The 16,716-nt window shown below is 39.1% G+C and overlaps 2 protein-coding genes across 2 annotated transcripts in view; one reads left to right on the top strand and one right to left on the bottom strand.

Moving 5' to 3' along the window:
* Positions 1-3,606: 3,606 nt before the first annotated feature.
* ccl44 (chemokine (C-C motif) ligand 44) lies at positions 3,607-9,989 on the bottom strand. Its single transcript, XM_079689645.1, has 5 exons — positions 9,823-9,989; positions 8,513-8,642; positions 7,718-7,865; positions 4,679-4,757; positions 3,607-4,596 (listed from the first exon to the last, which is right to left on the bottom strand). Exons 1-4 carry the CDS (start codon positions 9,884-9,886, stop codon positions 4,719-4,721), a joined length of 381 nt encoding a protein of 126 aa, XP_079545771.1. The 5' UTR covers positions 9,887-9,989; the 3' UTR covers positions 3,607-4,596; positions 4,679-4,718.
* Positions 4,494-16,716, top strand: part of LOC307044412 (serine/threonine-protein kinase NIM1) — a 43,204-nt gene continuing 30,981 nt past the window's right edge. The window contains exon 1 of the mRNA XM_079689602.1: positions 4,494-4,606. The gene's annotated coding sequence lies outside the window, so the exon portion shown is untranslated. The remainder of the gene's footprint in view (positions 4,607-16,716) is intronic.

Here is a 16,716-nt window from a genome sequence, read left to right as displayed (position 1 = left end):
TGCTCTTTACCTACCTATGTCCCCTCACCTGAGTTTCCCCGCCCCCTCTCCACACCTGCAGTTATTCCTCATCAGCCCTTATAACAGCCCCTTTTTACCAGTCAGTTGTCAGATTGTAAATCATTTATCTCTTGCAGTCTTTCTTTGCTAATTAAAGCAACACAATTGAACTATTTTAACCCAAGAAATAAAAAAATCATTTTCAGCCTATTTTGATAATATCATATTTTACAAAAATAAATTCCACAGAGTTTCCTGTTGGACAGAGAGCTTTCCTTGTTGCTAAAGTAACGCTAACTACTAACTGCTAACTGCCAACTACTGACTGCCAACTACTAAAAACTGCTAACAGCCAACTACTTCGGCTAACTGCCAATTACTAACTGCCAACTACTAACTGCCAACTCATAGGCGGCGCGTGAAGCTCAAGTTTGGGAAGGCTAAATAACTTTTTTTACCTGACGCTGCCTGCCTCCGGCGCCTATAGATAAGAGATCAACTCAATGAAAGCACCGCCTGCTGACCAATCAGAGCTCAGTGTGCGGAGTTTAAATCTATCAAGACATATTACAGGATAAAGGAAATACAGAAAAGCTGCCGTATGCAGAGAAGACGCCGACGTGTCGCACTTATCATTCATATCACATCATCAATCACATCATCGATCATATAATGTCATAATATATCCTATATTTCCTTATCTGAGTCAGCTTCTCGAGCCGTATCTGGCCGTGCGGTGCAACACTCACAGTGTCACGTACTGTATGCAGAAGTATTATTTTAAGCAATACATTAAGTTGACGAAACATTCAACTCAAATGTTATTAAAGTCAGATCGTATCTTAGATGAGGCAGTGATATCATAAACCTGTTAATGTAGGCCTACGCATTCAAACACTCTGGAGTTTATTTATTTTTTAACCAGCTGTTCTGTTTTCACCTTGCAGGTGCAGCTCTGTGGCTTTTATCCTGGATAAAGTGTTTAAGTCATGGATGTTTACATTTTAACTTCTTCATATTTGTCTAATATTATAGTTTCATTTTCATTAATGAAGTATGACGCTGCGCTGTCAGTACGCTTGTCCATGTTTGTGTTATACATTATATTTAAATTTTACCAGGATGCAGTGACACACATATTTGGGAAGGCTTAGCCTTCCCTAGCCTACAGTACCCGCCGCCCCTGTGCCAACTACTAACTGCTAACAGCCACCTACTAACTGCCAACTACTAACTCCTAACTGCCAACTACTAACTGCCAAATAAATGCCAAAGTTACTAACAGCCAACTACTAACTGCCAACTACTAACTGCCAACTACTAACTGCTAACAGCCAACTACTAACAGCCAACAACTACTAACTGCCAACTACTAACAGCCAACTACTAACTGCCAAATAACTGCCAAAGTTACTAACAGTCAACTGCTAACAGCCAACTACTAACTGCTAACAGCCAACTACTAACAGCCAACTACTAACGCCTAAATGCCAACTACTAACTGCCAAATATACTAAAAGCCAACTACTAACTGCCAAAGTTACTAACAGTCAAGTGCTAACAGCCAACTACTAACTGCCAACTGCTAACTGCTAACAGCCACCTACTAACTGCCAACTGCTAACTGCTAACTGCCAAATAACTGCCAAAGTTACTAACAGCCAACTACTAACTGCCAAATAACTGCCAAAGTTACTAACAGTCAACTGCTAACAGCCAACTACTAACTGCTAACAGCCAACTACTAACAGCCAACTACTAACGCCTAAATGCCAACTACTAACTGCCAAATATACTAAAAGCCAACTACTAACTGCCAAAGTTACTAACAGTCAAGTGCTAACAGCCAACTACTAACTGCCAACTGCTAACTGCTAACAGCCACCTACTAACTGCCAACTGCTAACTGCTAACTGCCAAATAACTGCCAAAGTTACTAACAGCCAACTACTAACTGCCAAATAACTGCCAAAGTTACTAACAGTCAACTGCTAACAGCCAACTACTAACTGCTAACAGCCAACTACTAACAGCCAACTACTAACGCCTAAATGCCAACTACTAACTGCCAAATATACTAAAAGCCAACTACTAACTGCCAAATAACTGCCAAAGTTACTAACAGTCAAGTGCTAACAGCCAACTACTAACTGCTAACTGCCAACTACTAACTGCTAACAGCCAACTACTAACAGCCAACAACTACTAACTGCCAACTACTAACAGCCAACTACTAACTGCCAAATAACTGCCAAAGTTACTAACAGTCAAGTGCTAACAGCCAACTACTAACTGCCAACTGCTAACTGCTAACAGCCACCTACTAACTGCCAACTGCTAACTGCTAACTGCCAAATAACTGCCAAAGTTACTAACAGCCAACTACTAACTGCCAAATAACTGCCAAAGTTACTAACAGTCAACTGCTAACAGCCAACTACTAACTGCTAACAGCCAACTACTAACAGCCAACTACTAACGCCTAAATGCCAACTACTAACTGCCAAATATACTAAAAGCCAACTACTAACTGCCAAAGTTACTAACAGTCAACTGCTAACAGCCAACTACTAACTGCTAACAGCCAACTACTAACAGCCAACTACTAACGCCTAAATGCCAACTACTAACTGCCAAATATACTAAAAGCCAACTACTAACTGCCAAATAACTGCCAAAGTTACTAACAGTCAAGTGCTAACAGCCAACTACTAACTGCTAACAGCCACCTACTAACTGCCAACTGCCAACTGCTAACTGCTAACTGCCAAATAACTGCCAAAGTTACTAACAGCCAACTACTAACAGCCAACTACTAACAGCCAACTACTAACAGCCACCTACTAACTGCCAACTGCCAAAAAACTGCCAAAGTTACTAACAGCCAACTGCTAACTACTAACTGCCAACTACTAACTGCCAACTACTAACTGCTAACAGCCAACTACTAACAGCCAACAACTACTAACTGCCAACTACTAACAGCCAACTACTAACAGCCACCTACTAACTGCCAACTGCTAACTGCCAAATAACTGCCAAAGTTACTAACAGCCAACTGCTAACTGCCAACTGCTAACAGCCAACTGCTAACAGCCAACTACTAACTGCTAACTGCCAACTACTAACAGCTAACTGCCAACTACTAACTGCTAACTGCTAACTACTAACTGCTGCTAACAATAGCTGCTTTGAGCTAGTTAGCTGTTAGCTCAGTTAGCAATGCTAACAGGACTGGGCGCTAGCACCAGGGGAGTGTTTGTGTTTACACCGTTAGCACAGGAGCTTGGATAAAGAAGTTTTCAGGACTAGGACCAGGACCAATGTCGGCCCACATCATAACCGGAGGAGCTAGCAATGGAGCCAGGTAAGTCATATTAGCTAACTTGCTTTGTCTTGTTGTGCTTGATTATTGACTGTTAGCAAAGTAATATTTGCCATTTACAACAGTGGTGAGAATTGAACTGTAAGAATCTGCATAATGTTGCTTTAAATTCTGTCACTGTCTGCCTCATCTATTGACATGTGGGTCCTTCTCCACTCACCTGCCAGACAGCTAAATAAAAGTGTACTTTGTAATAAAAAGACACACAGAGACACAAAAGATAACCAGAAAAAACAGTTTTTGTTATTATTTCAGATTAATTAATAAAATAGTTCACTTGAGATACTGTGTTTTAACATACAGTGCATTCTTCTACAATACTTGTGTGTTACACACAATTGAGCCCTCTAAGTTGTAACAGCCTTGCCATGTGGTGAATTTAATTATGAATACTTTGGCATAGTTTAGTGACAAACTATTTGTGGAAAAGACACGTGTAAACTGCGAATGCGTAAATATTGAAATCTCTAGTCTGAGGGCCTCATCTTAAACAATGGACGCTGATTTCATGCTTGGTTTACAAACGTTAAATATACAGAGTGGACAAAATAGCAGGAACATTTGATCTTTAAGTGACAGGAAGTTGTATGCAGGTGAATTCTCTCTGACCCCACTTTGATTTCACCTGTTTAACAGTCAAATACAACAGGTCAAAGCCTGAAGAATAATTTTCAAACTTTAAGACAACTATAACCTGGGTTTAGCCAAACAAAGTGCAAATCAATTATTAGAGAAACTTTCCCCGATATTCTGCACACTCATGGACAAAACCCCATCTACTTTACCCTGTGCAATTTTAAAAACACATTACTGAAGGTATACATGTCACACATAAGTATATAGTCTTGCTGATGTACAATATTCTATAAATATCACTGCCTGTTGCTTAATTACACATTTTTCCACTGGTTTCACATCGGCCTCCAGAAGTTATGTTGCAGAAACGCTTCCAGGCCAATAACAGTATGAGCCATTTAAAAACAAAATCAATTATCTACATGTAAATATACTCCTCTGTTGAGACTGTCCCAGCCATGTGTTTGAGAATATTTCAAGCAGAGTTCATGTTTAAATATCTAAAGCCATTTAAATATATTGCTGCCCAGGTCTGGTCCCCGGGAGACAGATAGTGAAGAGATAGAGACACGAGACGACTGGAGTCAGCAGGCTGCGCCGGGGAAAGGTGACGAGCTGCTGAAAGTTTACTTGGCCTGCGGAAAGGTAAGCATAAATGTGGGAATAGACATTTGACAGAGGTACCTTTCACACATACATTCACTGAAACAAACGTACTTATGACTATGAGTTGTCCTCCGTATTTGACGGCCCTCCATCACTCCACATTCAGAGCCGCCCAGTTATCTTTCTTGTCCTGATAAACACAAGAGGAGGAAATGTAAGGAAACGGCAAGCAAAACTCCCTTAATATCATAAAACAACACCTTAGATCGCTTAGAGTTGCTGGATCAATTTGATTTGATTACATTTATGGGATTAATCAGGGGTGGTAGAAGTACTCAGATCTTGTACTTGAGTAAAGTTAGAAGTACTCAGATCTTGTACTTGATTAAAAGTAGAAGTACTCAGATCTTGTACTTGAGTAAAGTTAGAAGTACTCAGATCTTGTACTTGATTAAAAGTAGAAGTACTCAGATATTGTACTTGATTAAAAGTAGAAGTACTCAGATCTTGTACTTGATTAAAAGTAGAAGTACTCAGATATTGTACTTGAGTAAAAGTAGAAGTACTCAGATCTTGTACTTGATTAAAAGTAGAAGTACTCAGATATTGTACTTGAGTAAAAGTAGAAGTACTCAGATCTTGTCGTAAAAGTAGAAGTACTCAGATCTTGTTCTTGATTAAAAGTAGAAGTACTCAGATCTTGTACTTGAGTAAAAGTAGAAGTACTCAGATCTTGTAGTAAAAGTAGAAGTATTCAGATCTTGTTCTTGATTAAAAGTAGAAGTACTCAGATCTTGTAGTAAAAGTAGAAGTACTCAGATCTTGTTCTTGATTAAAAGTAGAAGTACTCAGATCTTGTACTTGAGTAAAAGTAGAAGTACTCAGATCTTGTACTTGAGTAAAAGTAGAAGTACTCAGGTCTTGTACTTGAGTAAAAGTACTCAGATATTGTGCTTGAGTAAAAGTAGAAGTACTCAGATCTTGTACTAGAGTAAAAGTAGAAGTTCCAGAGTGTAGGAATACTCTGTTACAGTAAAAGTCCTGCATTCAAAATGTTCCTGAAGTAAAAGTAGGAAAGTATTCTCATCAAAATATAGCAGGGTGTCCGCGGGGTCTTAAAAAGTATTAAAAGTTGATAAATCAATTTAGCGAAAATTAAGGCTATTAAAAAGTATTAAACGGCATTTTCCAAGGTATTAAGAAGGTTCACAGCAACGACAACATGAAACACCCTTTCATTTACTCAAACGACATGTCGGGAAACCCCACAAGGCGGCCCCATGCATAGCGCGCCGTAAAATGCTGCTTATTATTTTAAGTTTCGTTGCCTTGCTCCGCTCTGTGTGTGTGGGGGGGGGGGGGAATAAACGGCTACGGTAACGGGTCCCAAGGTGGGTAGACCGGCATACGCAACGCTCTGCGGGTCCAACGGCTCCGTGTGTGCCCTATATGATCATTTTCTGATAACGATGAAAGAGCCCGCCTCCCTCTCCCCACGTCTCCTGCTGCTGCTGGGCTGTCAGAAGAGGGGGAGAAAAAGAGAGGCAGTCACCGTTTATTAAATATTATTATATTATTATACAGAGAACAGAGTCGTTATCAATTTGTTTTAAAGCTCAATAAATAACAAAGAAGACCTCTGACCGGCACTTTCCTAATTTTGTACGGAAGATTTAAACTTTAACGGACATGTTGACCGGCGGAACATTTTTTTTACGGAAACTGCCGCACGGTCCCCTCGTTCCTTGGAAGAGGCGGAGAGGTGGGTGTTTTTCATCTGCTGTGGACTACCTGAGAGATACAGCAGGAGAACACGCCGTCCACCGCGGAGAATAAACAGAAGGGCAACCATGGCAACCATGCTCCGGTGTCTTCTTCGCTGCTTTTGGTGTATTTCGGGCGGCAGCAGCGCCACTTACAGGCCTGACATATGTACTACATTGTTTCCAGCATTTCCAGCGGTCTAGAGTGAACGGACACGTTAATGAATCGAATGCGTGTGAACGGAAGCCTTTTTTGCGTTTGCGTATGCGTTTTACCGTGTGGGGCCGGGGTCTAAGCCAAACTATATCCGGTCACAGAGATCTGCTATTTTAAAGTAAAGTCAACACATATAGACCCTAAATATAGTCTATATTAAGAAGGAGAAAAGTCTTAACATATATATCCTTTTTTGTAAACATATGACAAATGTGTGAGGGTGAAGACGTCAGAGCATCGTCTTATGTGCCAGGGCTTAGCCCCGGACAGCCCCAGCCCAATTTAACCCCTGGGTATTTGTGAGGGAGCTCCTATATGGCATTACCCCGCTGAAGCTCACCAAAGTTTAACATATTTCATAGTTCAAAGTTTTGTCAATTGTTTTGTTTATTGGTCAAATAGTGGTTTCTAATGTTTTCTGAGGAGTTTTACTGGAATGAAAGAGCACAGAGTCTACAGAAGCAAAAAAGCAGCATACTGCATTAAACCTGACCTTCACAGAGAGGTTGAAGTTCATGTAGAAAGGAGGCTTCAGTAGTCTGTCTGCACTCTGTTTAGTTTTGCTATCTTACAATCAATATAGTAAATGTGAGGTAAAGTGTGTTGCCAATGTAACCGGTTAGAACTCAAAGTTGCGATGAGGTCTTAAAATGTATGGAAAGGGTCTTAAAAAAGGTATTAAAAGGTATTAAATTTGACTTCAGGATTCCTGCATATACCCTGTATAGTGAAAGTAGCGACAGTAAAAGTAGTCATTGTGCAGATTGGTCCATTTCAGAATAATATATATGATATGTTTTATAATGATTGATCATGAAAGTGTTCTCAAAGCTGGTAAAGGTGCAGCTAGTTTGAATGACTTTGTATACTGCAGGGTAGCTTGTGGATTTACTCCAGGTGGAACTAAAGTCTGATTTAACACTTGATTATATTTCACATCATTCATCCACATCTGAGAAGTAACTAAAGGTATTAAATACATGTAGTGGAGTAGAAGTACACCATGTACCTCTGATTTTGGAGTAGAAGTACAAAGTAGCACAAAATGGAAATACCCAAGTAAAGTCCCTCAAATTAAACTTAAGTTCAGTACTTGAGTAAATGTACTTCGTTACTTTACACCACTGGTATTACATTGAACATATTGTGTGTTTCCGGAGGTCACATTACCTCCGCCATGACGGGCAGGTTGTCGTGAGGAAGAAGCCACATGGTCCGGCGGGCTTTGGTTCTCTGTCTCTGCAGGAGCTTTCTCAGCAACCTCTTCACCTTCCGGTCTCTGGGGTCTGCACACTTCACCGCCTTCTTCGTGTAAATACTATCAAAACAAACACACAATGGTTATTACACAACACAGGATGGCAGTACAAGGTTTCCGGAAACACCAGATTGGCTACAAAAACAATGAATCAGCAATAATGTGGACGACTAAAAAGACATCAGTCAGGTCTGAATCACAACCTTATGCAACATGACAGGAAATAAAGTCAACCAATGTTCGGAAGAAGTCGAACTGAGTGCAAAAGTGAACACACATGAACAAATGGTGGTAGCCTCGCTGATAAATAGAAGACCAAAGGAACTTTCTTTATCCACTCTATAAGAATTCTATGTTTTTGTTAACGGAAAACAAGCTCCTCATTCCCCAGCTACATCAGATTTCCCCGACCTGCTGGAAACAATAGGTATCACAATGCAGAGTGGTTACTTTAACTAAAGCCTGCTGTTCTGAGTGGACGGCTGCGGCGGGGCTCAGCTGGCTCGGAAGGTATTTTCAGATGGCTTGTTATTCCCACATATTTCCTTTCTTACTTCCTTGGCAAATGCAGCTCCGAGCCCTGCCATAACAACATGACCTGGAAAGATGACAATGTCTCTCAGCTCTGCCCTCCTCTAATGAGAGGCATATTTTCCATGCCTGCAGATTGCTCTTTAGCTCCAGGAGTGGATAGTTGAAATACTTGCATGATGGCTTGTATACTGCAGTCTGGCCCCTCCGTCTGCACCTCAAACCGCAACACATCTTTGGTACGCACCTTGCCCTGGGAGTACAACATGCAGCACTGGACATCCCTTTGCATCTGCACACCTTTACCTGGGGGGAGAGACAAGCGCAAAAAACATTAGGAGAAGGTGTTAAACAAAAGCAATGAACAGTTTTATAGTGAAGTTCCTGTGTGTCAGGCTCAATTATTTATATTGGCTTCCTGCGTTTAATTCACACCTTTTTATAGCTTTACTTCACCAGGTGATCTCGAAGTGAAAATATTTTTGTCTCAAGTGAGAAAAGAACATCTTGACATCCAGAAAAGTTTCTCACAGTCTGCATTATTGCACAAATACAAAGAACACTAGATACAGAAACCTTTTTAAATTCATATTTACTGCACAGCATCATGTTTTTAGACACTATGAAGTCAATAGCTGGATGTTACCAGAGAGTAGAGCAGCTTCAGTTCCCTTCAAAAGGTAATCTGTTGTGCAGAATGTGCGCATGCCATCGAGTTACACACACACACACACACACACACACACACACACACACACACACACACACACACACACACACACACACACACACACACACACACACACACACACACACACACACACACACACACACACACACACACACACACACACACACACACACACACACACACACACACGTGGATACACACAATTACACACAAGAATGTCAGAGGAATTACAATGGCATCCCATTGTGCTGCAAACATACTACCCTGGCAGTGAAATGAGAGACAGGGAAAGTGAGAGAAAGAGAGGGGGAGTGTGTGGAGGCTGTGCCATGATGCCTGTTCATCCAAAGCAAATGTGTAAACAAATGAAAGTGTGATGGAAGCAGCAGGAGCAGGGAGAGCTGTAAATGAGGACAGTGCTGCCACACATGATTCTAGATCATCACCACGCTGCCACAACATTTAGAAAACAGAGAGGACGCCGTCACACACACACACACACACACACACACACACACACACACACACACACACACACACACACACACACACACACACACACACACACACACACACACACACACACACACACACACACTGTGTTGTTTGATTTAAGATGCTCATTCTCCTGCCTCTCTGTTTACATGCCTCCCTGCTGCTGCTATCCCTCTTTTCTGTCTTCGCCATCGCTCTCTTTTGCTGTCCACCTGCAGGGTGCATGCACGCTATGCAACACACACACACACACACACACACTCGCTCTCACACACACACACACACATGGTTGTGTCCTACCTTCCACAGATGCCAGGAGAATAACGGTCAGAGAGATAACAGTCCACATCTGCAGCATGAACATGATGAGGCAGAGAGGAGGATAATCTACTCTGTCACCTCTCCCTCTATGGCTGCCTCTCTTATATTACTCCCTCCCTCTCTTTATACCTCCCTGCCCATCTCTCACTCACTCACTGCCACCACCTCTCTTTTTCTGTCATACCGTCTTCCCCTCCCACCCTGCTTATGCATTTTCAGTCATTCTCACACTCGGCTCAACTCCCCTCCCTCATTCTCTCCTTCTTTCACACTCATCTCACCTCTCACTTATTTCTGCTGCTTCTTATTTGCCTCATTTCAGACTTTAAATTCCTCCCTCTTCTTCTCTCCCCTACATACCTGAAGATCCCATTATTCACATTGTGGATTTCAGATAAAGTCCTGTCTTTGCATTTAAATATAAAATAACATCCAATTAAGCTCCATCATGTAGTTGTTTAAACTCTTTGACCGAACAGTAGGCGTGTCTGATTTGTGCATCTGGATCAGTCCTGCAGCAGAGTGATGTTCTCTGTGGGAGAAACACACCTAGACACTGGGATACAATTAGATTTATTAGCTTGACTTAAAGGTGGGGGAGGTAAGTTTGAGAAACCGGCTCGAGAAACACTTTTTGTTATATTCCATGGAATGCTCTTAACATCCAGATAGCAATGAATATCTGAAGTGCTTTGACAAAAAATACATAAAAATATCTCATCTGTGGAAGCCGTGGCGCTGTAAAAAGCACGACCAATCACCCGGCTAAAATAACTGGATGGCCTACCTGCCTGTCAGCCTTCCATCTGTGCACAAACTTATCTCGTGCCCTCATTGGTCATGTGTGCGTTCGTGTGTGTTGGAGGAGGGGCTCTGTGAGGAAGTGGCAGATTTTGTTCCGGTTGTGTATTTTCAAATTCTAGCCACTCCAATTTCTCCAAAATGACCTACCCCACCTTTAACCTGGAATGACAACATGAAACAATGAATTCAAAATGCCTGTTTATATCTTATTATTGAACCGTTGGAGCGATCTGGACTCTACCTATAATTAGTTTTGGTTGCTATCGAGTGTAAGAGAAACCATATCAGTTCACATCTTTAAAAAGACTTTTGTGGCATTTATCTTTCGCTTGGTCTTGATTTTATACCTTAGATTTTGTGAGGTATACACTTATTGCTTTATATGGCTTCTTCTGTCCCTGTTATCTCCCAATAACAGTGTTCAGTTATATGCTATTATCAGTCAATTTATTGAACATGTCAGAAACAAAAACATACAACGATAATATATATATATATATATATATATATATAGAGACAGGTATCATGAGCAATGTCTAAATGTCAGTGGCAGTGAGTCTTCTCTTCTTCTGTCTCTTTTATCTCCTTAAATGCTTGGTCTGCTGTTGATACATAAGCATTGAAAAGAAAAAATACATAGAAAAATGCATATCTCTTTTTTCCTTTTTTCTCACTCAAATGAATAATTATAACAAAGTACAAAAAAAAAAAAATAATAATAATAATTCTCAAATAGTCTCTGTCATGTTCAACAGGGGCAAGAAGAAGCTTAAAAAAACTTTTCTGGTCCTTCCCCCTCTAGCATATAATTTTCTTAGAAATTAAATATTAGGTCATCGTCATCAGCGACATGTTTGTTTGCTTTTTGTTTTTTTACAAAACAATCAGAAATAAATTACTTTTACAATTACAGGTCCTGTTCATAACCATTAATGATTTGGCTCCTAAATAATACTTTCAGTTTCGATAGACTTGTACAATATTTCAGTGCATCATTAGTTATTCCACAGACTAACACCTTTTGATGAGATGCAATGAAGTTTGGCATTTGTTCGTACGGGTGTTTTTTTTTAAATGCAGTTTCCTCTCAACATGTGCATGCTCTCTCTCCGTGTGAAAAGTCCCTGGATATTATGAGGTAATTGTTGATTTGCGGCTTTGAACATAATTTGAATAGTTTTATAGTCAACCAGGTCTTGTAGTTTTAGTGTTTTTAGTTTGAGGAATAATTTATTTGTTGGTTCTCTGTACGTAGTTTTATGTATAACTCGTATGGCTCTTTTTTGCAGGTTGAAGATAGGATGTGTATTTGTTTGATATGCGTTCCCCCAAACTTCCACACAATACATCATGTAAGCTCACATAGTTTAGGTTATCATCAAAACTATATTCGATTTTTTTACTTGCAATAAAACTTAAGTTTGTTTTTAAGGTGTGTACAAGTACAGTAGCATACATGTAATCACGCTACGACAGCCCAAAACACCTCACTGCAAATGAGGAAACATCTTCACTGACTTTTATGAAACATGAGCAGCATTTACTAAAAGCGCCACATTAATGAAACTCTGCAAGAAACTCAAACACAACGGAAACAAGGGAACAATAAAGTGATGCACACAGCTGGGACCTGAGTGCTTGTTGACGTTCAGGATTATGAAGTTAGCCGACCGTCACTGTGAGCCTGTTTCATAATTGTAAGTGTGGGGGAAACTTCTGAAGCAATTGGAGTCAGGACTCAGAGAGACACGGGGAGAGCTGGAGCTTCGGCCGGAGAATTCACAAGACATGTCAAAGAGTCAGAGGTTCTGACAGTTTTGGAAGTACTCAGATCTTGTACTTGAGTAAAAGTAGAAGTACTCAGGTCTTGTACTTGAGTAAAAGTAGAAGTACTCAGATCTTGTACTTGAGTAAAAGTAGAAGTACTCAGGTCTTGTACTTGAGTAAAAGTAGAAGTACTCAGGTCTTGTACTTGAGTAAAAGTAGAAGTACTCAGATCTTGTACTTGAGTAAAAGTAGAAGTACTCAGGTCTTGTACTTGAGTAAAAGTAGAAGTACTCAGGTCTTGTACTTGAGTAAAAGTAGAAGTACTCAGATCTTGTACTTGAGTAAAAGTAGAAGTACCAGAGTGTAGGAATACTCTGTTACAGTAAAAGTCCTGCATTCAAAATGTTCCTCAAGTAAAAGTAGAAAAGTATTCTCATCTAAATATAGTGAAAGTAGCGACAGTAAAAGTAGTCATTGTGCAGTACTACTTTGTAGAAGTACAAAGAAGCATAACATGGAAATACTCAAGTAAAGTACAAGTACCTCAGAAGTGTACTTAAGTACAGTACTTGAGTACATGTACTTTGTGAGTACTTCCAAACTGTGAAGTCCACTGAGACAAATGTAACATTTGTGATATTGGGCTATATAAATAAACATTGATTGATTGATTGATTGACTTCACAGTATGTTGCGACGTCAATTCTGAAGAGCTCTACCCCAGACCCATGTGTTTAGTTCAGAGAGAATAATCAACATGCTGCAGAACAAGATAGAATCATAACACCTCTATCAGCTGACGCCAACAGGCAGGAACAGGGAGACAGAACACTGAGAGCACAGCAGCCAAGGTTACAGGTGCCTGTGCTCAGTGAGGTCAGCATGAACTGATACACTGGGTCAAAGTTATGGGCCTTGGAAAATATAAAGTAGAAATGGTGTCAATTAGGTTAGCTAGCTAGCTTACAGCAGATCTGCAGTATATCAGAAGGAATAATGTGATCACATTGTTAAAATATGCCAATAAAACATATTTTTGGTGAGTTTCTTCCAGTGACAGTCATGCCTTCATTTGCATGTGTTTTGGCACATTTGTGGTTTTTTATTTGCATTGTTTTTTAAACTGCAGTGGCTTCTCCTAATGAAAGAGTTTTGGGCTGTAATGCATTTGCACCTGTCGGCCGTGCAGTACAAGTCCCCATTGAAACATGTCCCAAATCGTTCTTCAAACTAAAAAGACAAATCGTACAGTCGCCCTAGAAACATGTTTTTAATTTACAGAACTAACTAGGAAGTCTGGCAGCTGATAATTTGATTCCAGTTTTAGTTTTTACATTATTTCTTGTAAGGGCTTGGCTCACCAACGTTACCAACTGAATGTAAAATATATTTCTCCAATAAAAGGAATCAGATGTTTGAAAAATGTGTCCCAAACATGTATTTCCAGCCTCTCCCCATTTGACCATAAATCATAATCAAATTGTTACTTAGTTTCCATAACTGAACACCACAAGAATAAGCTGGAGGCTCTATCCAAAAGGCATGCATCAACATCCATTACTGTGAGGCCTCAACAGAGAGCAGCATCAGGACCTGATTAGTGCGAGGGAACCAGAGGAATTGATGTACGGTTGATGTCGAGCCGCAACTGTTTCAAGACAGTTTTTGAACCGACCTTGTGGTTGAAAAAAAAAAAGGACAAAACTCAAATGCCAAAGTCGGACATTGCCAATGATGAATATGTTTAAAACGATTGTTCAAAGTCCTGATTAGGCTTTTGAATCGCACACGAACATCGATCAGATGAAGTTTTACATTTGAAAGGATAGACACAGACACACACAATCTACCTCCATTTTAGTTTGATGGTGGGAAATAACAAAGTACATGTACTCAAGTACTGTACTTAAGTACACTTCTGAGGTACTTGTACTTTACTTGAGTATTTCCATGTTATGCTTCTTTGTACTTCTACTGCACAATGACTACTTTTACTGTCGCTACTTTCACAATATTTTGATGAGAATACTTTTCTACTTTTACTTGAGGAACATTTTGAATGTAGGACTTTTACTGTAACAGAGTATTCCTACACTCTGGTACTTCTACTTTTACTCAAGTACAAGATCTGAGTACTTCTACTTTTACTCAAGTACAAGATCTGAATACTTCTACTTTTACTCAAGTACCAGATCTGAGTACTTCTACTTTTACTCAAGTACAAGATTTGAGTACTTCTACTTTTACTCAAGTACAAGATCTGAATACTTCTACTTTTACTCAAGAACAAGATCTGAGTACTTCTACTTTTACTCAAGAACAAGTTCTGAGTACTTCTACTTTTACTCAAGTACAAGATTTGAGTACTTCTACTTTTACTCAACTACAAGATCTGAATACTTCTACTTTTACTCAAGAACAAGATCTGAGTACTTCTACTTTTACTCAAGTACAAGATCTGAGTACTTCCACTTTTACTCAAGAACAAGATCTGAATACTTCTACTTTTACTCAAGTACAAGATCTGAGTACTTCTACTTTTACTCAAGTACCAGATCTGAGTACTTCTACTTTTACTCAAGTACAAGATCTGAGTACTTCTACTTTTACTCAAGTACAATATCTGAATACTTCTACTTTTACTCAAGAACAAGATCTGAGTACTTCTACTTTTACTCAAGAACAAGATCTGAGTACTTCTACTTTTACTCAAGTACAAGATCTGAGTACTTCCACTTTTACTCAAGAACAAGATCTGAATACTTCTACTTTTACTCAAGTATAAGATCTGAGTACTTCTACTTTTACTCAAGTACAAGATCTGAATACTTCTACTTTTACTCAAGTACAAGACCTGAGTACTTCTACTTTTACTCAAGTACAATATCTGAGTACTTCTACTTTTACTCAAGTACAAGACCTGGGTACTTCTACTTTTACTCTAGTACAAGATCTGAGTACTTATACTTTTACTCAAGTATAAGATCTGAGTACTTCTACTTTTACTCAAGTACAAGATCTGAGTACTTCTACTTTTACTCAAGTACAATATCTGAGTACTTCTACTTTACTCAAGAACAAGATCTGAGTACTTCTACTTTTACTCTAGTACAAGATCTGAGTACTTCTACTTTACTCAAGAACAAGATCTGAGTACTTCTACTTTTACTCAAGTACAATATCTGAGTACTTCTACTTTACTCAAGAACAAGATCTGAGTACTTCTACTTTACTCAAGAATAAGATCTGAGTACTTCTACTTTTACTCAAGAACAAGTTCTGAGTACTTCTACTTTTACTCAAGTACAAGATTTGAGTACTTCTACTTTTACTCAACTACAAGATCTGAATACTTCTACTTTTACTCAAGAACAAGATCTGAGTACTTCCACTTTTACTCAAGAACAAGATCTGAATACTTCTACTTTTACTCAAGTACAAGATCTGAGTACTTCTACTTTTACTCAAGTACCAGATCTGAGTACTTCTACTTTTACTCAAGTACAAGATCTGAGTACTTCTACTTTTACTCAAGTACAAGATCTGAGTACTTCTACTTTTACTCAAGTACCAGATCTGAGTACTTCTACTTTTACTCAAGAACAAGATCTGAGTACTTCTACTTTTACTCAAGTACAATATCTGAGTACTTCTACTTTACTCAAGAACAAGATCTGAGTACTTCTACTTTACTCAAGAATAAGATCTGAGTACTTCTACTTTTACTCAAGAACAAGTTCTGAGTACTTCTACTTTTACTCAAGTACAAGATTTGAGTACTTCTACTTTTACTCAACTACAAGATCTGAATACTTCTACTTTTACTCAAGTACAAGATCTGAGTACTTCCACTTTTACTCAAGAACAAGATCTGAATACTTCTACTTTTACTCAAGTACAAGATCTGAGTACTTCTACTTTTACTCAAGTACCAGATCTGAGTACTTCTACTTTTACTCAAGTACAAGATCTGAGTACTTCTACTTTTACTCAAGTACAATATCTGAATACTTCTACTTTTACTCAAGAACAAGATCTGAGTACTTCTACTTTTACTCAAGAACAAGATCTGAATACTTCTACTTTTACTCAAGTATAAGATCTAAGTACTTCTACTTTTACTCAAGTACAAGATCTGAATACTTCTACTTTTACTCAAGTACAAGACCTGAGTACTTCTACTTTTACTCAAGTACAATATCTGAGTACTTCTAATTTTACTCAAGTACAAGACCTGGGTACTTCTACTTTTACTCTAGTACAAGATCTGAGTACTTATACTTTTACTCAAGTATAAGATCT

Source organism: Notothenia rossii (assembly GCF_949606895.1).
Source record: "Notothenia rossii genome assembly, chromosome: 1".
Taxonomy (NCBI): Eukaryota; Metazoa; Chordata; class Actinopteri; order Perciformes; family Nototheniidae; genus Notothenia; species Notothenia rossii.
The sequence above is the reverse complement of the archived record's forward strand: the minus strand, read 5'-3'. Positions and strand labels throughout refer to the sequence as shown.